The 25611-nt window shown below is 40.9% G+C and overlaps 1 protein-coding gene across 4 annotated transcripts in view; it reads right to left on the bottom strand.

Moving 5' to 3' along the window:
* The window catches only part of LOC307116010 (zinc finger protein 82 homolog), a 32788-nt gene extending 8314 nt beyond the window's left edge, over positions 1 to 24474 (bottom strand). For 2 of the 4 annotated variants that reach the window (XM_079799620.1, XM_079799623.1), the window contains exons 1-4: positions 24385 to 24474; positions 21825 to 21910; positions 20364 to 20490; positions 5508 to 5600 (exon numbers count right to left, since the gene is read on the bottom strand). In XM_079799620.1, coding sequence (XP_079655746.1) covers positions 5508 to 5600; positions 20364 to 20490; positions 21825 to 21833 — 229 coding nt within the window. In that variant the 5' untranslated portion in view covers positions 21834 to 21910; positions 24385 to 24474. Of the gene's footprint in view, positions 1 to 5507; positions 5601 to 17860; positions 17936 to 20363; positions 20491 to 21824; positions 21911 to 24384 lie in introns of those variants that run through there. The other 2 variants (XM_079799622.1, XM_079799621.1) reach the window with 2 other exon arrangements.
* Between the last annotated feature and the right edge of the window lie 1137 nt (positions 24475 to 25611).

Here is a 25611-nt window from a genome sequence, read left to right as displayed (position 1 = left end):
AAAATGGGTCATGGGTTTGATTCCTGATCAAGGACATATACCTCAGTTTTATCACTGGCCCCAGCATGGGTGCACAGGGGAGAGGCCAATCAAGGTTTTTTTTTCTCTCTCTCCTCCCTCCTTTCCACTCTCTCTAAAAATCAATGGAAAAAATATCAATGAGAATCCTATATTAAAAAAAGGCTAATATGCTAAGTGTCGGGTTGTCCAGTCATCCGTTCAACCAATCAAAGCCAAGGTAACAAACCTGCAACCCATCCTATCTAATAAAATGGTAATATGCAAATTGACCATCACCCCAACACACAAGATGGCTGCTTCCATGTGGACACAAGATGGCTTGCAGGGGAGGGCTGTTGGGGGCAACCAGGCCAGCAGGGGAGAGCAGTTAGGGGTGACCAGGTTGGCAAGGGAGGGCAGTTAGGGGTGACCATGCCAACAGGGGAGAGCTGTTAGGGGGAACCAGGCCTGCAGGGGAGGACAGTTAGCAATCGGGCTGGCAGGGGAGCAGTTAGGCATCAATCAGGCTGGCAGGGGAGTGGTTAGGGGGTGATCAGGCTGTCAGACAGAAGCGGTTAGGGTCAATCAGGCAGGCAGGCAAGCAAGTGGTTGGGAGCCAGCAGTCCTGGATTGTGAGAGGGATTCCCGACTGTGGAATCGGGCCTAAACTGGCAGTCAGGCATCCCTCAAGGGGTCCCAGATTGGAGATGGTGCAGGCTAGGCTAAGGGACACACACTCCTCGCCCCCCCCCGTGCACGAATTTCATGCACCGGGCCTCTAGTATGCTAATGATATACTAAGACTGCTCAATCGCTTGCTATGACATGCACTGACCACCAGGGAGCAGTCAACTGGCCAGCCAGTCATTATGATGTGCACTGACCACCAGGGGGCAGACGCTCTGACGGGTAGGTTAGCTTGCTGCTGGGGTCCAGGCGATCAGGACTGAGCAAGACGGGCTAGACATGCCCTAAAGCCCTCCCACTGTCCCGCCCCAGCTGGCCAACCTCCCGTGTCCCTCCCCAGTCCTGATCGTGCACCAGTGGGGTTCCTCAGCCTGGCCTGCACCCTCTTGCAATCCAGGACCCCTCAGGGGATGTTGGAGAGCTGGTTTCAACCCGATTCCACAGGCCAGGCCGATGGACCCCACTGGTGCACGAATTCATGCACCAGGCCTCTAGTGTACAAATAAAATAAAATAGAGTCTAAAAGCCAAGTACTGGGGGTGTGGAGGGTGTAGTGATGGGGAGGGAGGAGCTTCTCTTGTCCACCTGGAACCTTGGATCCCCGACAGTTTTGCAGAACACTGATATCCATGGACTCTCACATGGACTTCATTTAATAAAAATACAAAGACCATCAATGGACAAAAACATGAGTCATTTTGTATTGTGGCATTCAAATCCTAGAACTTTGGGGAAGCAACAAATGTAAGTTTTTGAAGACCCTGAGGCTTACCATCATTACTCTGCTTTCACAATTATGCTTTCTCTACTGCATGAATTTCCCCCACCTATAGAATCATTCCCACAAGCACACAAACATATTCTAAATTTCCTACCATAAATTACACAACTTATAATCCATATTTCCCAGCTTCCCTTCATAAATAATTCCTCCAGAGAGTTGTCTTATATTCATTCTTATCACTTCCTCAGTTACACTTCTTACATTAGTCATTCCAATCACATTTGTCACCCTGACTCCACTAAAATCACTCTTGATAAGGTCACCAGCATTCTCCATCTTGCCAGAACCTGGGTCAATTCTCAGTCCTCATTTTCTATTCTTCAAATTTTGAAACATTTTCTTTTGTTTTTATTTTATATCAGGGGCTGTTCCTTTTTCATCTCCTTTGCTGCCCCTCTTTCAAAAATCTAAATGTTGGAGTGCTCCATGAATCAATCCTCAGGCCACTTCTTATCTGATTTCTTCTATCAGCATGCATTCCTTAGGTTATCACATTCAGACCCATGAATTTAAAATCCAATAATAAAGTAAAAACACCCAGTTCAACTCTCCCCGAGCTCCAGGTATACATATTCAGTTGCCTACTCAACATCTCAAACTGGAAGAATAGTAGACATTTCAAACTTAAAATATCCAAACAGAAACTCTTAATGTCTATCTTTCAATTTGCTTTTCCTATCTTCCCCACATAGTTATTTAAGTTAACACCCTTAGTTGCTCCTTTGATATCACTCCATTTATAATCCCGTTACTAAGTTCTTTTTTGGTGCCACCTTCATATGTATATTAGACTAACAACTTTTTTTTTATGTCATCTGCATATTGTATTGTGTGTTTAACACCCCAAGTCAAGTCTCCTTTCATCACCATTTCTAATAGCTTCTTACTACTTCCTATCATTGCCTTTCTTTTCCTACCATTACTTCTAGTCTAAACAGGTAAATTTGCCTCTACAATGGTCCTTCCAGCTTTTGTACTCAACCAAAGGGATCATTTTATTTTATTTTTTATTTTTTATTAAGGTATTATAAGTGTACATATCTTACCTTTGCCCCCCCACCACACTCCCATACATGCCCTCACCCCCCCGTGTTTTTCGTCCATTGGTTATGCTTATATGCATGCACACAAGTCCTTCCGTTGATCTCTTATCTCCCCCACCTCTCCCTAACCTTCCCGCTGTAATTTGACAGTCTGTTTGATGCTTTACTGCCTCTGTATCTATCTTTTTGTTCAACAGTATATAGTGTTCTTTATTATCCATAAATGAGTGAGATCATGTGGTATTTTCTTTCATTGACTGGCTTATTTCACTTAGCATGCTTTACAGTTCCATCCAGGTTGCTGCAAATGGTAAGAATTCCTTCTTTTTTATGGCAGCATAGTATTCCATTGTGTAGATGTGCCATAGTTTTCTGATCCAGACATCTGCTGACGGGCACCTAGGCTGTTTCCAAATCTTAGCTATTGTAAATTGTGCTGCTATGAACATAGGGGTGTATATATCCTTTCTGATTGGTGTTTCTAGTTTCTTAGGATATATTCCTAGGAGTGGGATTACTGGGTCAAATGGGAGTTCCATTTTTAGTTTTTGAGGAAACTTCATACTGTTCTCCACAGTGGCTGCACCAGTCTGCATTCCCACCAGCAGTGCATGAGGGTTCCTTTTTCTCCGCATCCTCGCCAACACTTGTCATTTGTTGATTTGTTAATAGCCATTCTGACAGGTGTGAGATGGTACCGCATTGTCATTTTGATTTGCATCTCTCCGATTATTAGGGACTTTGAGCAGGTTTTCATGTGTCTCTTAGCCTTCCTTCTGTCTTCTTTCGAAAATATTCTATTTAGGTCCATTGACCATTTTTTATTGGATCATTTATCTTCCTCTTATTAAGTTGTGTAAGTTGCCTGTAGATGTTGGAGTTTAAACCTTTATCAGTGATAACATTTGCAAATATGTTCTCCCATACAGTGGGCTTTCTTGTTGTTTTGTTGATGGTTTCTTTTGCTGTGAGAAAGCTTTTATTTTTATGTAGTCACATTTGTTTATTTTCTCTTTAGCTTCCATTGCCCTGGGGGCAGCGTCAGTGAAGAAGTTCTTTCGGCATATGTCTGAGATTTTGCTGCCTGTGGATTCCTCTAGTATTTTTATGGTTTCCCGTCTTATGTTTAAGTCCTGTATCCATTTTGAGTTTATTTTTGTGCATGGTGTAAGTTGGTGATCTAGTTTCATTTTTTGCATGTATCTGTCCAATTTTCCCAACACCATTTATTGAAGAGACTGTCTTGACTCCATTGTATGTTCATACCTCCTTTGTCAAATGTTAATTGAGCATAGTGGTTTGGGTCGATATCTGGATTCTCAATTCTATTCCATTGGTCTATATGTCTGTTCTTGTGCCAGTACCAGGCTGTTTTGAGAACAATGGCTTTGTAATACAGCTTGAAATCTGGTATTGAGATCCCTCCTACTTTATTCTTCTTTCTCAGGATTGCTGTGGCTATTTGGGGTCTTTTTTTTATTCTAGATGAATTTTTGGAGAGTTCTTTCTACGTCTGTGAAATATGCCATTGGTATTTTAATGGGGAGTGCATTGAATCTATAAATTGCTTTGGGTAGTATGGACATTTTAATGATGTTGATTCTACCAATCCATGAACATGGTATGTTCTTCCATCTGTTTACGTCTTCCTCTATCTTTTTTCAGTGTTCTGTAGTTTTCTGCGTATAGGTCTTTTACCTCCTTAGTTAAGTTTATTCCTAGGTATCTTAATTTTTTTGGTGCAATGGTAAATGGGATTGCTTTTTTAGTCTCTCTTTCTGTAAGTTCACTATTGGTGTATAGAAATGCCATAGATTTCTTGGCATTAATTTTGTATCCAAAGGGATCATTTTAGAATATAAAGCACACTATAGCTTCCAATTTATCTTAAATGATTATGTTATATGGCCCTTGCCTAACTCTGATCTCATCTCTTATTACTTTCCTTTCCTTTTCCACCTGTTTTAGCCAGAATAGCTTTCTTGTTAGTACTCAAACATGTAAAGCTAATTTCTTCCTTAGGCCTTCTCTATCTGCTTTGAATGTTCTCTTAGAGAGTCACATGGCTTCAGTCTTACTTCATGTCTATCTTTATATATTACCTCCTCAAAAAAGCCTTTCCCCATTTGTCCACCTTTCTGTATGCATTTCATATTTCAATAAAACTTACTTAAAGGAAGAAAGAAACAAAAGAAGAGAAAAAATGATCTTGTTTAAGATGTCTAACAATGAGTCAGCAATTGTTATTTTGTCTAAATGTTTCCTAACTAAACTGATATTATCTTATTCACTTGGAACCTCTGTATTTTATTGTTTTTTTGTTAGTATTAATAGTTGTGTCATTTAATTACCTAAATATGAATAAGAAAACAAGTTGAAATTGGGGGGAAAAAACAAAACAAAACATATTTTTCTTTCCTTTGGTAGAAAGTAAACCATAAGATATATTATTATAAATAGGCACTTAAATGGCCCTATTGTTATAAAATATTAACTTTTAGCCTAAAATGAGTCTCCTCAGCTAGAGACCTGAATATATGAAGGGCAAAATACAAAATGATAACATATGTATGTCTTTATTTAAAGGAATTTAAGAATATTTTTTAAACAAGAGGTTCAAAGGAGATGAAAATAGAGGTAGAAGCTATACCATAGAACCATTCTCCCTATAGTCTATCAAATTCATGTTTCTTCCTTATATGAAGGTAGATAGAATGGCTGTCAACAGAAAACAAAGAGAGCACCTCTCTATCCCTCACCCCCTTTTCAAAGGGGAGGAAAACTGGAGGGGAAAAAAGAATAGTAAGTGAGATAAAGAAGTAGTTCTATTAGTATCCCCAGCTAAGACCTTAATAAGGTCTCAGATCTTTTTTCTTCGGGCCATGAACTTTTAAAGAGGACTTTCTAAACATCAGAAGGGTGTGCCTCTTCCCTAAGTAGTTGAGCAGTTTTCTCTAGTAATGGGTTCTCCTACCCAATTGGTTCTTACTCACCTGAATGTAATATTCTTCCTTTTCTCACAACTTTCCAGGGCTCTTTTCCTTGCTCCAATAAGGAAATCACATCTGGTTTAGAAATGATGCTTCCTGGTTAGAAGAAAAAATATGTAAAGTGATATAAAAAAACAAATTCAAAATTACTTTGATTTACCCTCGATTAAATTTATCTACAAGTCAAATGGCAAGTAATGAAGACTATAAGACAAAGAATGGCAAGATGGTTTAAAAACATTTATATTGGGGGAATTCCAAGATGGCTGCTCAGTAGCTAGAGGCTGTCTGCTTGTTTGTAACATCAAATGGGACTTACAGCTAAACTGCAGAGCAATTGGCTTGAACAACCAGTTAAAGTGTAGCTGACCTGAAATATTGAGAGCAGGGTGTGCGAGGAGACACCGAGAGGGTGATCCAACTCCCACAGCTCAGGAGGAATTTTGCAGCAGCAGAGCCCCTTTCCCTGGGAGCCTGGGATCTCAGCCCCACTCAGAGATCCCCAATCCAGAGCATCAGGCGGTGGGAATCAGTTAGGATTAGTCCAATGGGGAGACTCAGCCCCTACCATCCCAGAGAAAGAACAATTTATTTGGTACAACACCAGCCTGGGAAGTTCACTCTGATCTTTATCTGCAGGAGGGCCACACAGAAGCCCAGGGCCAGCGGAGGGGTCTGATCAGTACACCCAGAAATAACTCTGAGGGATCCTCTATTAAATGGAAGAACTTCGGGCAGAGAGCCAGATGGGGGCTGAACAGTGTGGCTTGGGAAAGAGGATTGGTCTTGCCCACCTTGAGTGCACAGGCATTGCCCCTTCCCCACACCTACAGAACTGCTGAGTCTGCCCTGTCCTGATGTGATCTAAAACAAAGGGGAGCAGCGCTAGGCTAGAAGTCTGCACCTGTAATGCTCAGTCTGACCATGCGGAGGATTCAAACATTTGGTCCATTTGGAATCTGGGTGGAGGCCTCATCCCGTGGAGGCTAGCCATGCAGAGAGATTGGAATGCCAAGAAAGGCTGCTTTTTAAAATTTATATTTTACCCCCTCCTACTTGGTGGGGCAGCAAGGTGGAGCCAGGGAATCAGGCAGAACTGAGGCATTAATATCGGGTCTCTGGGGTGGGCTTCTGTTCAAGAGATAAGCGGACTTATGCTGGGCCCTTCGGCTGCATTACAGAGAACCAGAACCAAACTCCCCATTGAGGTCAGCCAGATCAACCTTGGGAAGGAGAGGTCGAACTCTCCCCTTCTCCCTTCACCCCGCACAAGTCACAGGCACTACCCCTAACACAAGTCTGTTAAACCAACCCAGCCAGGTCCTGAATAAACCCACTCACTGCAATTCCGAGGGGGAGGGAGAGCGGCTCAGAGCAGGAACATTCAAGGTACAAAACCAAGACAGAGGCCCTGCACACCAAACTTCTTGGGGCTCCACCCTATTGAGTTTCAGTCACATTGCCAAGGGCCAGGCAACAACAGTGACATTGGCAGCACCAGAAAACCTCCCGGGAGACCAGGACCAGCACAACAAGTGGCCAAATTTGGACAACATTGGAGCAAAATCCAGTGAGCTCCCCAAATAGCAGATCTAAAGGGTGATTGCAGCAGGCACAAAAATCTAAGGAGGCAAACGCCATTATTTTTCTTTAACATTTTCTACATTTTTTTTGTTATATTTCATTTATAATTCTTTTTCCTTTCTTCTTTTTTTCATATCTCTTACTAGAGGCCCAGTGCACAAAATTCGTGCATGGGGGGGGGGGGGGGAGAATCTCCCTCAGCCTGGCCTGCACCCTCTCCAATCTGGGATCCCTGTGGGATCAGGCCTAAACTGGCAGTCGAACATCCCTCTCACAATCTGGGACTGCTGGCTCCTAACTGCTCCCCTGCCTGCCTGCCTGATCGTCCCTTAACCTCCCGTTGGCCAGATTGACGACTAACTGCTCCCCTGCTGACCTGATCACCCACAACTGCCCTCTCCTGTAGGCCCAATTGCCCCCAACTTCCCTCCCCTGCCAGCCCGATCACCCCCAACTGCCCTCCCGTGCTGGCCGATCACCCCCAACCCCCCTCCCCTGCCATCCCGATTGCCCCTAACTGCCCTCCCCTGCCGGCCATCTTGTGGCAGCCATCTTGTGGTGGCCATCTCGTGACTACATGAGGGTAGCCATCTTGTGATGACGTGAGGGCTTCACATGTGGGTGCAAGGACCACCTAGGCTTTTATTAGTATAGATTTCTCTCCTTATTTTTTTTCCATTTTTCTTTTCTATTCAATATTTTTATTCATTATTATCTTTTTAAATTTTATTATTTCATTTATTATTTGTTCATTTCTTATTTATTCTTATTCATTTTCTTTTCTCTTCCTTTTTTCTTTCATATACTCTTATTTTATTTATTTCTTCCTTCTCTAATCTTTTTATGTTTTTAAATTGATCTGAGAGAGAAAGAAGGGAGAAAAACATCAATGTGAGAAACATGGATCAGTTGCCTCCCATTCACATCCCAAGTTGGAATCAAACCTGCAACGTAGGTATGTTTCCTTACTGGGAATCAAACCCTCTATCTTTTGGTGCACATGATGATGCTCCAAAAAACTGAGAAGTCTGGCCAGGGCCTCTTCTCTAGTTTTCTGGTCTCTTGTATTTTAGTATTATTTTTTCTTATTTTATTATTTTGTTGTTTTGGTTGCTTTGTTTTTTCCCATGTTGTTTTCAGTTTGCTCTTGTTTTATCTTATTTTGTTCTATCAGCATCTGTGAAACAGTTGGCATGAAGTGCTCAGCATTGAGCCTCAAATTCAGCCAGCCTGAGGGCTGAGCCCACCCGTGAAAGGGACAACAGCAATCAAGACTCAATTAAAACATGTGATCCCACATAACCTGCACAAGGCACATTCCTAGAGCATTTAGCTCTGAAGATAAAGGAGAGTACACCATTGGGTACCACAAGACACCCACTACAGAAGCCCACTCCACCAACACTGACTGGGAGTGATAGCAGCCCTATCCAATACACAGAAACACAAAGAAACAGCCAAATGAGAAGATAAAGGAACAGATCCCAAATAAAAGACAGGAGGAATTGCCACAAAAAGAGCTAAATGAAATGGAGGCAAGCAAGTTATCAAAAACAGAGTATAAAGTAATAATTTTAAGAATATTCAACATCATGAAAAACAACATAAAAAAACATGAAAAAACAACCAGTTGGAAAAGAAGGATGAAATTTGAAATAAAAAAATACATTGGAAGGAATAAATAGTACATCAGAGTAAGCAAAGGATTAAGTCAGCAAATTAGAAGACAGGTAGAAAATAATCACTCCATCAGAGCACCAAAAACAAAACAAACAAAAAATAAAAATCATAAGGATAGTTTAAGGGAACTCAGGACAACATGAAACATAATAACATCTACATCATAGGGGTAATAGAGGGAGAAGAATGTGAGCAAGGGATAGAGAACCAGTTTGAAGAAATAATGATAGAAAACTTTTCTAACCTGGTGAAGAATAAAATAATGCCAATTTAGGAAGCACAGAGAGTCCCAATAAAGATGAACCTAAAGACCCCCACAAAGACACATCACAATTAAAATGGCAAATGTTAAAAACAAAGAGAGAAACTTAAAAGCCTCAAGAGAAAGGCAGTCAGTTACATACAAGGGAGTTCCTATAAGGCTATCAGTTGATTTCTCAATAGAAACACTACAGGCAAGAAGGAAATGGTACAATTTATACAAAGTAATGAAAAGCAAGGATCTGAAACCAAGACTACTCTATCTAGCAAGGCTATCATTGAAAATTGAAGGTGAAGTAAACAGCTTTACAGGCAAAAAAAAAAAAAAGGCTAAAGGAGTTTATTACCACCAAACCACTATTGTTATGAAATGTCAAAGGGACTGCCTGTAAGAAAAAAAAGAGAGAGGAACAAAGGCATTAAAAAAGGCAATAAGTAAGTACCTATCAGTAATAACCTTAAATATAAATGGATTAAATACTCCAATCAAAAGAGATAGGGTAGGCAAGTGAATAATAAAACAGGACCCATATATATATATGCTATCTGTAAGAGACCCAGCTCAGAACAAAAGACTCACAGGATGGATTCTGAATCAGGAAGGAGCAGTTCAGAACATGAAAACAAGGGCTTGCAGTGAGGAGCCATGGTGGACTGTGCCTGAAAATTACTACCTTCCACTGGTATTTGACATGAAAGAGGAGCAGGAAGAGCACATTCTGGGATATCTCGATGCAGACCTTCATTGCATAGAAGTGCACAGCCACACCTTGTCATTCAGTTGGGAGAGGTGGTTTACAGCCATAGGCCAGACTCAAGTCACTGTAGTCAGATCATCCCAGGCCAAGCAGTGACTGTACCTCAAAACTGGGAGCTTGGCGAGTGGGGACTCTGACTAGTAGGCCCGAGACCTTGAGATGCTGTAGCATGTCCTAAGCCAACCGCTGACAGAGGATGAATGGCAGCTGTCTCTAGCAATCAGCTGCACCCCTCAACCCTGACTTTGCCAGTTAGGATGACAAGCTCCAGGTCCAGAAAAGCAGCGAAACCACACCCGTGACCCCATGGCTGACCTCAGGACTAGCTATATTGCATAATGACCCCTTGCCCTGGTGGCAGCCAATCAATCAGTGGAGACCACAACTCTGAAAGAACACACCTGGAAAACTGCTGAATGTTCTACTGAGATATTCTCCTGGGACCTTCTCTATAATCTCCACCCTTAAACCCTTAGGATGGAAAAGCCAGTGTGCTCTTCCTGCTGGAAGCACACCCATGCCTTTCCCTTTCCCCTTCTCCTTTCCCTCTCCCTGCCCCAGGTAGGTTACCATTAGCTTCCTCACTCCCATACTCCTAGGGCCCCTAAACATCTATAACTTGTTTCCTAAACCCATTTTTTCTAGGAATTATCCTAATAAAGGGTAATATGCAAATTGACCATCACTCCAACACAAGATGGCCACCCCATGTGATCAAAGATGGCTACTCCCATGTGGACACAAGATGGCCTGCAGGGGAGAGCAGTTGTGGGCGATCAGGCCAGCAGGAGAGGGCAATTAGGGGCAACCACCTGCAGGGGAGGGCAGTTGTGAGCGATCAGGCCAGCAGAGGAGAGCAGTTAGGGGTGACCAGGCCTGCAAGGGAGGGCAGTTGTGGGTGATCAGGCCAGCAGGGGAGGGCAGTTGGGGGGTATCCTGCCTGCAGGGGAGGGCAATTAGGGGCAACCAGACTGGCAAGGGAGGGCAGTTAGGTGTGACCAGGCTGGCAGGGGAGAGCAGTTAGGGATGACCAGGCCAGCAGGAGAGGGCAATTAGGGGCAATTGGGCCAGCAGGGGAGCAGTTAGGGGGTGATCAGCCTGGCAGGCAGAAGCAGTTAGGGGCAAACAGGCAGGCAGGCAAGTGGTTGGGAGCCAGCAGTCCTGGATTATGAGAGGGATGTTCCAGATTGGAGAGGGTGCAGGCTGGGCTGAGGGACACATACAACCGCCCCCCTCCTGTGCAAGAATTTCATGCATCGGGCCTCTAGTTTTTTATAATAATTAATCTGTGATTAATCAAATAAATGTTCTCTTATTAAAAAGAAAAGACTCAGGATGAAAGTGAAGGGAGAGAGAAAAATATTCCATGCAAATGGAAACAAACAAACAAAAAATAGTAATACTAGTATATCTGAATAAATAGACTCCAAAACAAAGATCATAGCAAGAGACATAATACTAAAGGGATCAATGCAACAAGCAGATGTAAACATATATACACTTAATATAGGAGTACTTAAATATGTAAAAAAAAATCTTGGAGGACTTTAAGGGAGAGATCGACAGCAATACAATAATAGTAGGGGACTTTAACACCCCATTGACATCACTGGATAGAACAAGGAAACAGTGACCTTAAACGACACACTAGATCAGATGGACTTAATTGATATTTAAAGAACATTTCATGCCAATGCTTCAGAATATATATTATTCTCAAGAGCATATGGAACATTCTCAAACAAAGACCACATGTTAGGACACAAAGGAAGTCTTAAGAAGTTAAAGAAGACTGAAATCATATCAAACATCTTCTCATGTCACAATAGCATGAAACTAGAAATCACCTACAATTAAAAAAAAACCCTCAACATTCAAATATATGGGAACTAAAAAGCATGTTATTAAATAGTGAATGGGTTACCAAAAAGATCAAGGAATAAGTGGAAAACTGTCTGAAAACAAATGAAAATGAACACATAGCAACCCAAAAGCAAAAGCAGTCCAGAGAGGAAAGTTCATTGCACTACAGACCTATCTGTAGAAAAAAGAAAAATCTCAAATAAACAAATGAATTCTACAAGAAACAAAAACTAGAAAAAGAACAAGAAAAGCCTTAAGTAAGTAGAAGGAAATAAATAATAAAGATAACAGAAAAGGAAAAACCAAGATGGTGGCATAGGTAGACACCTAAACTGCTGCCTCACACAACAATTTCAAAAGTACAACTAAAAGACAAACGAACACCATCCAGAACCACAGGAAAGCTGGCTGAGTGTAAATTCTACAACTAGAAGGAAAGAGAAAAGCACATTGAGACTCAGAGGAGCTGCAAAAGGCTGAGGTATGGAGACGTGGGCGCACGGAGAGGACAGGCAGCTGAGTGCGTGGCTGGCTTTCTCAAGCGGGAGGGAGACGGAAGCTCCCGACTGTGCTGAACTCCAGATCCGGGGAGACTCTGGGAACCCAGACTCATTCGGGGGGGAATCTGGACTGTCAGGAAAAGAGAAAAGCACACTGAGACTCAGGGGAGCTGTGGAAGGCAGAGGTCCGAAGGCATGCACGCGCAGAGAGGACTGACTGCAGAGTGCGCGGCTGGCTTTCTCAAGAGGGAGGGAGATGGAAGCTCCCAACTGAACTAACTCCAGTTCCGGGCGGGACTCTGAGAACCCAGACTCATTCGGGGAGAAACTGGACTATTTGGCAGCAGGCAAAACTTGAAGGTGGCTTTCTCTCAGAGGTGCTTGCAGTGATTACCAATGGACATTGAGACCCAGAGGCCTCAAAGGGCAGGGCTGACAGGAAGCCAAGGCTGTCTGCTACGCCCTGAGACTCCGCCCCATCCAAGCTGAGCACAGAGGCTTTTGCAATTTTGCAAGTCTTGTCTCATAAAGGTGTCTCCAGAACAGAAGTTCTCCCACGTAGACACAGCTGATTCTCACAGCCAATTGGCCTGGAGGTCAATTCCTCCCAGCGATACCAACAAGAATCAAGACTTAACTACAACAAGGCTTTGAACACAGTCCACAAAGGGGTGCACCAAGAGTGTCCACCTCAGGTAACTGGTGAGGCTGACCCACTGGGCCCTATAGGACACCTAGCACACAAAGCTACTCTACCAACTCAGGGAAGCAGCGAAAACGTGGAGACAAAGAAACAGATCACAAATGAAAGAAATGGAGGAAAGCAAACAACTGGATATAGTTCAAAACCACGGTTATAAGGTTTTTCAAGAATTTCCTAGAAAAGTCTGATAAATTTAGTGAGACCCTCGAGGATATGAAAAAGGACCAACTAGAAATTAAGCATACACTAACTGAAATAAAAAATATTATACAAAGACCTAACAGCAGACTAGAGGAACGCAAGAATCAAGTCAAAGATTTGAAATACAAAGAAGCAAAAACACTCAAACTGGAAAAGCAAAAAGCAAAAAGAATCCAAAAAGTTGAAGATAGTGTAAGGAGCCTCTGGGACAACCTCAAGTATACCAACATCCGAATTTTGGGGGTGCCAGAAGAAGAGAGAGAGCAAGATATTGAAAACCTATTTGAAGAAATAATGACCGAAAACTTCCCCCACCTGGTGAAAGAAATAGACTTACAAGTCCAGGAAGCGCACAGAATCCCAAACAAAAAGAATCCAAAGAGGACCACACCAAGACACATCATAATTAAAATGCCAAGAGCAAAAGACAAAGAGATAATATTAAAAGCAGCAAGAGAAAAACAGTTGATTACCTACAAGGGAACACCCATAGGACTGTCAGCTGATTTCTCAACAGAAACGATGCAGGCCTGACAGGAGTGGCAAGAAATATTCAAAGTGATGAATAGCAAGAACCTACAACCAAGATTATTCTACCCAGCAAAGCTATCATTCAGAATTGAAGGTCAGATAAAGAGCTTCACAGATAAGAAAAACTAAAGGAGTTCATCACCACCAAACCAGTATTATATGAAAAGCTGAAAGGTATTCTTTAAGAAGAGGAAGAAGAAGAAAAAGGTAAAGATAAAAATTATGAACAACAAATACATATCTATCAACAAGTGAATCTAAAAATCAAGTGAATAAAAAAATCTGATGAACAGAATAAATCAGTGAGTATAATAGAATCAGAGGCATAGAAAGGGAGTGGACTGACAATTCTTGGGGGGAAAGGGGTGTGTGGTGTGGGAAGAGACTGGACAAAAATCATACACCTATGGATGAGGACAGTGTGGGGGGGTAAGGGCAGAGGATGTGGTGGGAACTGGGTGGAGGGGAGCTACAGGGAAAAAAAGAGGAACAATTGTAATAATCTGAACAATAAAGATTTATTAAATTAAAAATAAATAAAAATAACAGATAAAATAAATGACATAGATACCAAAAAATCAATATGAAAGATCAATGGAACCAAGAGCTGTTTTGTTGAAAAAAAATAAATTAAATAAACAAGATTAATTTGAACCTTTAGCCAGACTCATCAAGACACAAAGAGGACCAAATAAACAAAATCAGAAATGAAAGAGGCGAAGTAACAACCAATCCCACAGAAATACAAAGGATTATGAAAAAATACTATAAACAATTGTATTCCAACAGATATACTCAATTACTATTTGACAAAGGAGGCAAGAGCATACAATGGAGTCAAGACAGTCTCTTCAATAAGTAGTACTGGGAAATTTGGTCAGATACATGCAAAAAAATGAAACTAGATCACCAACTTACACCATACACAAAAACTCAAATGGCTAATGGACTTGAATGTAAGACGGGAAACCATAAAATTCCTACAAGACTCCATAGCCAGCAAATAGCAGACATATGTTGCAGCAATATCTTTACCGACATAGCTCCTAGGGCAATGGAGACTAAGGAGGAAATAAACAAATGGGACTACATCAAAATAAAAAGCTTCTGCACAGCAAAAGAAACCATCAGCAAAACAACAAGAAAGCCCACTGCATGGGAGAACTTATTTGCCAATGCTATTTCATATAAGGGTTTAATCTCCAAAATTTACAGAGAACTCATACAACTTAACAAAAGGACGATAAACAATCCAATAAAAAAAAAATGGGCAATGGACCTAAATACTTTTCAAAAGAGAACATACAGAAGGCCGAGAGACATGAAAACATGCTCAAAGTCACTAATTATTTGAAAGATGCAAATCAAAATAACAATGAGGTACCATCTCACACCTGTCAGAATGACTATCATCAACAAACAACAAGTGCTGGCGAGGATGTGGAGAAAAAGGAACCCTCCTGCACTGCTGGTGGGAATGCAGACTGGTGCAACCACTGTGCAAAACAATATGGAGTTTCCTCAAAAAAAGTTAAAAATGGAATTCCCATTTGACCCAGTAATCCCACTTCTAGGAATATATCCCAAGAAATCAGAAACACCAATCAGAAAGGATATATGAACCCCTATGTTCATTGCAGCACAATTTACAAAAGCTAAGATTTATAAACAACCTAAATGCCCATCAGCAGATGAGTGGATTGAAAAACTGTGGTAGATCTGCACAATGGAATGCTACGCTGCTATAAAAAAGAAGGAGCTTTTATCATTTGCAACAGCATGGATGGACCTGGAGAGCATTATGTTAAGTGAAATAAGCCAGTGCCTGGGTTGTGGGCTCGATCCCCAGTAGGGGTTGTGCAGGTGGCAACTAATCAATGATTCTCTCTCATCACTGATGTTTCTATCTCTCTCTCCTTCTCCCTTCCTCTCTGAAATCAATTTAAAAAAAGAACTACTAGATTTAAGAAATTAATTAGGCAAAGTAGCAAGGTACAAAATTAATATCCAGAAATTGATGGTATTTTAAACACCAATAATGAACTCTGAGAAAGAGAAACTAAATAAATAAATAAATAAATAAATAATCCTGTTTACCATTGCAACAACAACAAAAATAAAGTACGTAATCTACACAATGGAATACTATGCTGCGGTAAAAAAGAAGGAATTTTTACCATTTGCAACAGCATGGATGGAACTGGAGAGCATTATGCTAAGCAAAATAATCCTGCCAAAGAAAGATAAATATCACATGATCTCACTCATTTAGGGAATATAATGAACAACATAAACTGATGAACAAAAAAGGATCCAGAGACAGAGAAGCATCAGTCAGACTGTCAAACCTCAGAGGGAAGGTGGGGATAAGGGGAGAGACCAACCAAAGGCTTGTATGCATGCATATAAGCCTAACCAAAGGACACAGACAACAGGGGGGTGAGGGAATGGGGGGGGGGCAATGGGGCAATAAGGACACATATGTAATACCTTAATCAATAAAGAAAAAAACTGTAAAGTAAATAAATAAATAAAAGTTTAATATGTTTTTCACTAAATAAATAAAAAAATAAAGTACCTAGAAATAAACCAAGGAGGTAAAACACCTGTACTAGGAAAACTATAGGACATTGAAAAAATAAGTAGAAGTTACAAACAAGTGGAAGCATATACTGTGTTCATAGATTAGAAGAATTAACATCATTAAAATGTTCAAACAAATCAAAACAATCAATAGATTCAACACAATTCCTATTGAAATACCAATGGTATATTTCACAGAAGTAGAACAAATAATCCAAAAATTTATACAGAATACAAAAAGACCACAAACAACCTCAGCAGTCTTGACAAAGAAAAGTAGGAGGTATCACAACACAGGATATCAAACCATCCTATCTAATTTATATTTTTTGCAGGTACCTGTTCAATTTTCCCAGCACCATTTATTGAAGAGATTGTCTTTACTCCATTGTATGCTCTTATCTCCTTTATCTAATATTAATTGACCATAATGGTGTGGGTTGATTTCTGGGGTCTCTTTTCTGTTCCATTGGTCTATATGCCTGTTCTTGTACCAGCTGTTTTGATTATATTGGCTTTATACTAGTACTAGTTGCCCGGTGCATGAAGTTCATGCACGGGGGGGGGGGGGGGGGGGGGGCGGTGTCCCTCAGCCCGGCCTGTACCCTCTCCAATCTTGGACCCCTCGGGGGATGTCTGACAGTCGGACATCCCTCTCAAAATCTGGGACCACTGGCTCCTAACTGCTGGCCTGCCTGCCTGCCTGATTTCCCCTAACCACTTCTGCCTGCCAGCCTGATCGCCCTCTAACTGCTCCCATGCCGGTCTGATTGATGTCTAACTGCTCCCCTGCCAGCCTGATCACTCCCAACTGCCTTCCCCTGCTGGCCCTATTGCCCCCAAGGCTTTTATTAGTATAGATATGACCCTTCACAGAAAATTTCACTAACCCTGCTTTACAATAAGGGCTTGACGATTGAATCATTGGAGTCAGACACCAAGATTCCCTTTCTTTGAATAGTTGAGGGAATAATTATCTTGTCTTTAAGTTGCCCTGAACATCAAATGAGGTAATGACTTAGAAAAGTATAAAAACACCATATAAAGACAACTGTCTTTAAACTAGACCACAAACTTACACCAAAATCAAGAAAAAGCTCTAAATGGATAAAAGATTTAAATGTAAGTCGAGAAACCATAAAATCCTAGAAGAAAACATAGGCAGTAATATCTCAGACATCTTTAGAAGCAATATTTTTGCCTAAACATCTGTTAGGGCAAGGAAAACACAGGGGGGGGGGGGAATAAAAAATTAGATTACATCGAATTAAAAAGCTACTGCACAGTGAAAGACACCATTACCAAAAAAAAAAAAAAAAAAGGAACTCACTGTATGAGGAGAACATATTCGCCAATAATACATCTGATAAGGTGTTAATATCCAAAACATATAAAGAACTTATATAACTCAACACCAGGAAGACACATAATCCAATTTTTAAAAAATGGGTAAAGGCATGTGTTGGGGGGCAGAAGTGGTCAGGGAGAGGTCAATGGGGGAAAAAGGAAACATACAGTATGTAACACTTTCAACAATAAAGAATATAAATTTTTAAAAAAGGGCAAAGGACCTGAATAGACACTTCTCCAATGGGGACATAGAGATGGCCACAGACATAAAAAAAAATTGCTCAAAGTCACTAATTATCAGAGAGATGCAAATTAAAATTACAATGAGGTATCACTACACACCTGCCAGAATGGCTACCAGCAATACATCCACAAACAAGTGCTGGATAGGAAGTGAAGAAAAGGGATTCCTCATACACTGCTGGTGGGGATGTAGACTGGTGTAGCCACTGTGGTAAACATTATGGAGTTCCTCAAAAAATTAAAAATAGAACAGCTGTTTGACTCAGCAATCCCACTCTGGAATGTATCCTAAGAGTCCCCAAACACCAATCAGAAAGAATATATGCACCCCTATGTTCATACCAGCCTTATTTACAATAGTAAAGATCTGGAAACAGCCCAATTGCCCATCAGTACATGAATGAATAAAAAAGATGTGGTAGCCCTCACTGGATTGGCTCAGTGGATAGAATGTCAGCCTGTGGACTAAAGGATCCCAGGTTTGATTCCAGTCAAGGGCACATGCCCAGGTTGTGGGCTCGATCCCCAGTAGGGGGTATGCAGGAGGCAGCCAGTCAATGATTCTCTCTCTTCATTGATGTTTCTATCTCTCTCCCCCTCTCCCTTTCTCTCTGAAATCAACAAAAAATATATATTTTAAAAAAAAAGATGTGTAGTACATTTATATAATGGAATACTATGTGGATGCAAAAAGGAAGGATCTCTTACTCTCTGCAACAGCATGGATGAACCTAAAGATTATTATGCTAAGTGAAAAAACCCAGATAGAGAAAGGCAAATATCATATGATCTCACTTATATGTGGAATCTAATGAATGAAATAAACTGATGATAGTTCCAGAGGCATGGATGCATGGAACAGACTGACAGATGGCAAAGGGGAGGGGAGTGGCAGGAACAGGAAGAAATCTACCAATGAACATACATGCATAACCCATGAACACAGACAATAATGTGTGAAGACCTGGGGTGGGGCAGGGGCTGGATGGAGGGGAGCAATGTGGAGGGAAATGGGAAACATCTATAATACTGTCAACAATAAAAATAAATAAGTAAATAAAAACATTCATATTAAATTACAAAATAAACTGACTGAAAGGCCTTATTTTAATTTATATTTCATACAAGTACTTCTTCTTGAGAGTCTATAGTACTTGAGAGAATAGAATGCCTGGATTCATATTCCGCCTTTGCCACATCCCATTTGTGTGGTCTTGGACAAGTACCCTGCTTTTTTCATCTATAAAATAAGGATAATAACAGTGTCTGTCTTACAAAATTGTTGTGAAGGTTATTAATTTATATTTATAAATAAACTTTGCCTACAATATATGTACTAAGCACTATATATATTTCATTAGCTACTATTTATTGTTATTGCTATTTTGTTGATAGAAAAACAAGAAGCTTCCTGAGACATTTATTGTTATTAGGATATTCATACAATATTAAGTGCAAAGTTCTTGGATATTTAACTTTCAGTCATAAAAATAGGTAAAAATGAATATGTTTGTTTAATAACAAAAGGAATGCATTCTTCTGAATTGTAAATAATTGTAAATTGATCCAACTTACCACTACAAAAATTATGTATTCTTTTGATAGCCAGAGGAAAAAAAAACAAGAATCAAAGTGTAGCTATTTTCCTGATAAGTATATCAACAAATAACAAAATACATATAGCAATTCTAAGTTCAAATACAAAGTGAAACCTGATTTCTTTTACACTGATAAAGCTCTAAGACACCCAGATTTCAAATCTAGTCCCCTCATCATTAAGGAAGACCTGAGGGCCACTTAAGTATGGGAAAGATGAATATACTTAATGAAGGTGCTACCTTCCAAACAAATAAAACAAGCATGTCAAACTCAAAGGCTAAGACGGGCCAAATTAACAAGGTTTAAGTTTATGTGGGCCACAAAACAACAAAAATTTTAGGTCTATTTCGATAGAGACATGCTGAATACAAAGGGCTGAAATAAATGAGTAATCATTAACATTAAATAATAGAACATTTTAATAAAAATTAATATTTTTTCTTGAACATTAACTTATCAGACACTGAATAGCTGCACAAATTAATAAGTGTAATGCAAATAAACCTATTTTTCTTGTTCTCTGAAAGCAAAATATTTCCTGTTGCGCACAACAAACAATTCAGTACAAGACTAAATGACATGGCCATCAGCTGCTAAAATATTCACTGCTACTATTAGTGGAGAGAAATGGTGCACCTACGTGTAAGGTGCATAAGGGAAATGAATGCAACATGATTATAGTAATCAGTCATTAGCGAACATTGTTGTTCATTATTAATAATTATGTATAACAGGATACTGTAAAAATTAAGTTATGAAATGGTTATTAAAACATTTCTTACATACCATTATGTTGGCTGGGCCACAAAAATATTTATTATGGGCCACATGCGGCCTGCAGGCCACGAGTTTGACATGCTTGAAGTAAAAGGTCAAACCATTCCCTTGAGAACGGGGAACAGAAATTGAGATAATTTATTGAAAGATATTGCTTAAATTTCCAAAAAAGAAAGATGGCATTACAGAGAACAGAGTCTGTATCACTGGAGGCAGATAGCCTTACCCAATGAGACTAAATTGCTGTAGTTCTCCAACATCACATCTCTGTACAAGTCCCTCTGTTGCAAGTCCAGGTATTCCCACTCCTCCTGAGAGAAGACTATGGACACATCACTGAATATCACTGATCCCTGAAATGACAAACCATGTAAAATAATTAAAATTAAAGAAATTTTATTTAAAGATGGAAGGAGAAAAGATGGAAGATATACTGCAGGAAATGGACCAAGCAAGCAAATAGGCTTGAAGCTGGAAGCCTGTGAGATAATGAGTCAGAAAATGATTGTGCCTGAAGCAGCATGGCTGTGTTCTTGAAGGATTCTGTTGCTACAGCTATAACTTCTTATATACTCTGGCATACCTTAATTATTGAGACATTTCTGGGAAAGAAAAAACAAACAATCAGTTTTCCAATTAAATGAAAGATTGTATATAAGCCTACACCTGCTATGTGCATATCTTAATTATTCAAACATATCTGGGAAAGAAAAAATCAGTTTTCCAATTAAATGAAATATTGTATATAAGCCTTCTGCCTGCTATATGTCCCATTCATGAATTCTCAAGAAATGTGAGTCCGTCTACCTTTTCTCCTTAAGAGAAGACTTTTAAAAAAATGTTCCTCTATAATATCTGTTAGAAAAGATCTAAATACAATTAAAGAATTTCTTCCAAGTTCATTGTTTAACCCAATCATAAGTGTTTTGCTATTAATGACGATTCTTTAATAAACTTAAAATAAAATTGATTGTGCAATAGTTTATGCAATGGATATATGAGACTTAATCTTCTTCCATACTTAAATATCTACACAAAATAGTCAAGGTCCTCCTTAACACGATCTTCTTAGCTGCTATCATTTTTCCATCCCTCACTGTATGCATTCTTTGTTCCTGAGTTAGAAGATACCAGTTACTGATGTAGAATCTGGATACTGGTGATCCAGATTCACAAAGACGTGCTTGTCTAGAAAGAGAAGATTAGTTATCTCTGCATGCAAGACCCAACCACATTACTAGCCAGTCCTAAAAGCCTCACAAAGTATGAGATCTCATGATATACTGAGGCTGAGGCCAACCAATAGCAAATCTCATATACTTGGAAAACTGAAGTATGGAAAAGGTCAGTTTTCCCAACAGTAGTCAAATGTGCCTATCCTCTCTTGTCATCTCACTAGAGATGGTCAAACATCTCCCTCAAAGGATTTCATTTCTGCTCCATAGCATCTCTTAGCAGGAGACTGAGCACATATAGGTGATGCTGAATGATTTGTTCAATGAATACATAAACAATAACTGGAAAAAAGAGGACTCATGGGATAGGCATTACACTATTTAGCCTCATCCCTCACTGATTTTAGAGGAAATGAAAGAAGGTTCTTAAGTAGGCAGTTTCTGGATAAATATATGTTCATAGGATCTTAATATGACAGTATTTCCAGAAAGAGAAAGAAAAAGTAACTTACATGAGCCATAGTTTAGAAATTCAAGAACTGGACAGTATTCCTTCGGGTTTACTTGCCTGGAGAACCAGAGTTCATAGAAACCAGAGCTAGGAGGAGGAAAAGGCGGCCATGAGATCAGATAAGTCTCAGAAATCCCCCTTTAACCTCCCCAACACAAACACACATACTGTACACACAGGGAGATTTGAGGGAGTCTGGACTAATCTAATCCCTAGTCATAAATTCCAGGGCTGATAAAGGGCCACTTCCTCTAAAGCAGAATCTCTTTCAAAGCCTTACAGGACTGCTTGGATTCATTTGGTACAGAGACATTCATAAGGACCAACCCTGGCAGTCATTACCACTATCAAACTGCTGTACTGGCAGCCTTGACTGCCTGCTGCCAGAACTTCCAGAATCTTCTAGACTCCTCAATATTTTCAATCAGAAGCATCCACATTGCTTTCCTGAATGACTTCAACTCTTTCTTACAACAAAGGTAAAAAAGTTATGGATTCATGCTCCCAGCAGGTAGATAATAGCTATCTATTTATCAAGACTTTCGTGTGATTGTTTTTTTTTATATACATTAGCTATCCTCAGGATTACTATGCAATATAATAATTATCCTATCTATGCAGTGGATCAGAAAATTCACACTAGAAGAAGTAAAATCACTTGTAGAAATTCAGTTAGCAAAGTTTATTTTTCTAAGCACAAAATCAGTTCTCATTCAATGGTAGCTCTTGCCTCAGAATTGCTAGTTCCAATTAGAGAAAGATGAGCATGTATGACTCCCTAAAAAGTAGGAATACATCAAATCACCAAAAGATATTAAATATCACTTTAAGAGAATTGATACTCATATCAGCAAGTTTGTGGTGAAATTAACATTCTAACCTACAAGGATGTAAATTTAAAAGCATGTACAAGAAATATTTAAACCATGCAAACTCTCTGACTCAGAAACTCTATTTTGGGGATTGAAGAAAATAATTATATAGGGTGTCCCCCAAAAATGTATATACACTTTGAGTAATTATAAAGGCAGTGTTCATTACAATACACTTTATTTTCAAAATTGAGCTATCAGCTGTTAAAGTGTGTATACATTTTTGGGGGACACCCTGTACATGTACACAAACATGCAAAACTGTTGACAAACATTATTCATAAAGCATCCATTAGGTGAAAAAACTTGCCACTTAAAAATGATGGTGTAGGTCTTTAATTGGAAAGATGAAAATGTTTACTACTTATTGCAGAGTGAAGAATGCTGGTAACAACACTTGTAGGTAGTGTGATCCTGTATGGCAGGACACACACACACACACACATATCAAATTATCTCTGGTTAAAAATTCCTGTTCTAGACCATTTGAGCATCTCATTTTTTAAAAAACTAGAAAATGTCCAACAAATTTAGCTTGGTATTTTCATTTTTCCTGATCTATTGGAGTGGATAGGGAACTGCCCCAAATGATCACATAACAACAAATGGCAAATGTTTTTTGTGTACTTATGAAATATCAGGCACTGTTCTAAGAGTTTTACAAAGAGTTATAAAAAGAAAATTAATGGCAATTATCTGCCAAATGAATATGTGCATATTATAGGCACTAGGGAGGGAGCATAGGTATCAATTCAATGGACATTTAAGAAGGAAGTAAATATCCCCATGTCCTAACAAAAACACATTTTACAGAACAAGAGGAAATACCCAATAGCCTTGCCTTGAATTTTAAATGGGCAATAGACATTCATTCCTCCTCTATCTCCTCAGATGCCCTTTTCTTAGAATTGATAGGACTGGGGAAGTAGGTAATCTTAATCTTCTTGGATCCCAGCCCAGTCTGGCTAAGTCAGGGCAAGTCACCACCACACCGGCCCCCACCGTCCACACAAATTCAGAGGGAAGCCAGCGGGCGGGTACTGTTGACACTTCAGAGAAAGGCCAGGCCAGGGATGGAAACTTCACAGCAGTTTCCTGGAGGGAACTCCGTGGTTCTCAAACCTGCAGGTGGACGCTCAGAGCTGTAAGTGTGGGAGTGTGTGCACGCGCACGCGCGCTCCTGGGGATGAAGTGCAGTGGGATCACGCCCAGGGTCAGCCTGAGGGACACGTTCACGTCCAACATCCCGACCCCAAGATCGGGTCTTTCAGCTGGAAATCTTTCCACGGCGCTCAGGGATCTGACTGGGGCAATGTCTCTGCACCTGGTCTTGTGCAGCTCGAGGGCAGGGATTCAGATTTGACTTTAAGGATCTGCAGTCACACCGTCCACGGCCATCTCCGTCCGTCACACCAGAAACTTCACCCAATTCAGCCACACAAACACCATCGCCCACTAGTTGCGGACTCACTACCGCACACCGTCCTGGTGCCGCACCTGGCCCCGCGCCCCCCCCCCCCCCACACACACACACACAGTTACGTCGCCGCGGTTCTCACGCACACTCGGCCGAGCGTGCGGAGCTCCCAACGCTCTGCGGTGAGGTCACGCCTTTCCGACCCTCCTCCGCGGGCGGCAGCGCCTTCCCCACGGAGGGCCAGAGCGGACGCTCCCGCCGGGACGGCTCACCTGGGCTCCGAACCGTTTTCCCTGGGATGCCCTCTAGACGCGAGGGAGGGACAGCCCCGAGGCACCGGAGGCCGCACGCAGGGGTTGCTGGGAACTTGTGCTCAGCACCAAATGCGCAGGCGTGACCAGCCCCAGGGGGTGGGTTACGTGAGCGGAGATCCCTGCGCGCCCGGGCGGGGGCGGGGGTCCTGGCTCTTTCCCAAGTTGCCGCAGGCTCCTTCCAGGGGGGAGAGCGCGTGGTGGGGCCGGCGGAGGAGTTAGTTCTGTGAGTGATCAGGCCGGCGCTGTGTGTGTCTTTGCGGTGGTTCTGGGTACGATTTTTTTCCCACAGATGTAGCTGGTATGTGTTTGAGAGGTTGCGACAGCGGGATCGGAATGCGGTTTGTGAAGATTTCATGACTGAAATTGTGTGGGGGCCGGTGTAGAACCGAATGCTGGGGTGGGGGCCGGAGGGCCCCTGAGATAATGGGATTGAGCACAGGGGATTGTGTTTTGGTGAACGTGTGACTGACTCTGAACATTTATGTGGCGCCGTTTTGGTAGATTTGTTTTCCTCCGCAGACCAAGGTGTGTGTGTGTGTGTGTGTGTGTGTGTGTGTGTGTGTGTGTGTGTGTGTGTGTGTGTGTGTGTGTGTCTGAGACACAGCCCACCTGATTGTGTGGCGAGTATGTGCGCTTTTGATGTAATCTTGCAGAACTGTGGCAGGATGGCTATCTGGATGGTGGATGTGACCCAGAGCCTCACTCTCCACAAATAGAGAAAAGAATGTTGCATCTAGAAGCATAAACTTCACTGATGGATTTAGTGTGTGTGTGTGTGTGTGGGGGGGGGGGGGGCGGGGGGGAAGAGGCTGATATTTCTGGATAATTATGTATTTGTTTTACATTTAATCATAGGTTCATCATGGGGAAGAATGTGAATAAGCATAACTTTAAAAATAAGTTTTCAAAGGGAATTCCTGCTATGCAGTACTTGATTTGATTTTTTTCTGCCCCAGATTCCCATGAGTGAGTGTTCCCTCTTTCTTAGTATTAAGGGGATTTTGTTGGGAAGATTTAAGAAGCCCTAAACTAAGTTGTTGTGTTTTTTTTTTTTAATACACACACACACACACACACACACACACACACTGAGGGCCAGATTATTATGATCTCTGAACGCATAATAATCTGGCCACTCAGTGTATATCCTATATAATAAAAGGCTAATATGCAAATTGTCCCCTC

The sequence above is a fragment of the Cnephaeus nilssonii genome (genome assembly GCF_951640355.1).
Source record: "Cnephaeus nilssonii genome assembly, chromosome: 20".
In the NCBI taxonomy this organism is placed as follows: domain Eukaryota; kingdom Metazoa; phylum Chordata; class Mammalia; order Chiroptera; family Vespertilionidae; genus Cnephaeus; species Cnephaeus nilssonii.
Note: the sequence above shows the minus strand (reverse complement) of the source record. Positions and strands in the feature narration are given on the sequence as shown.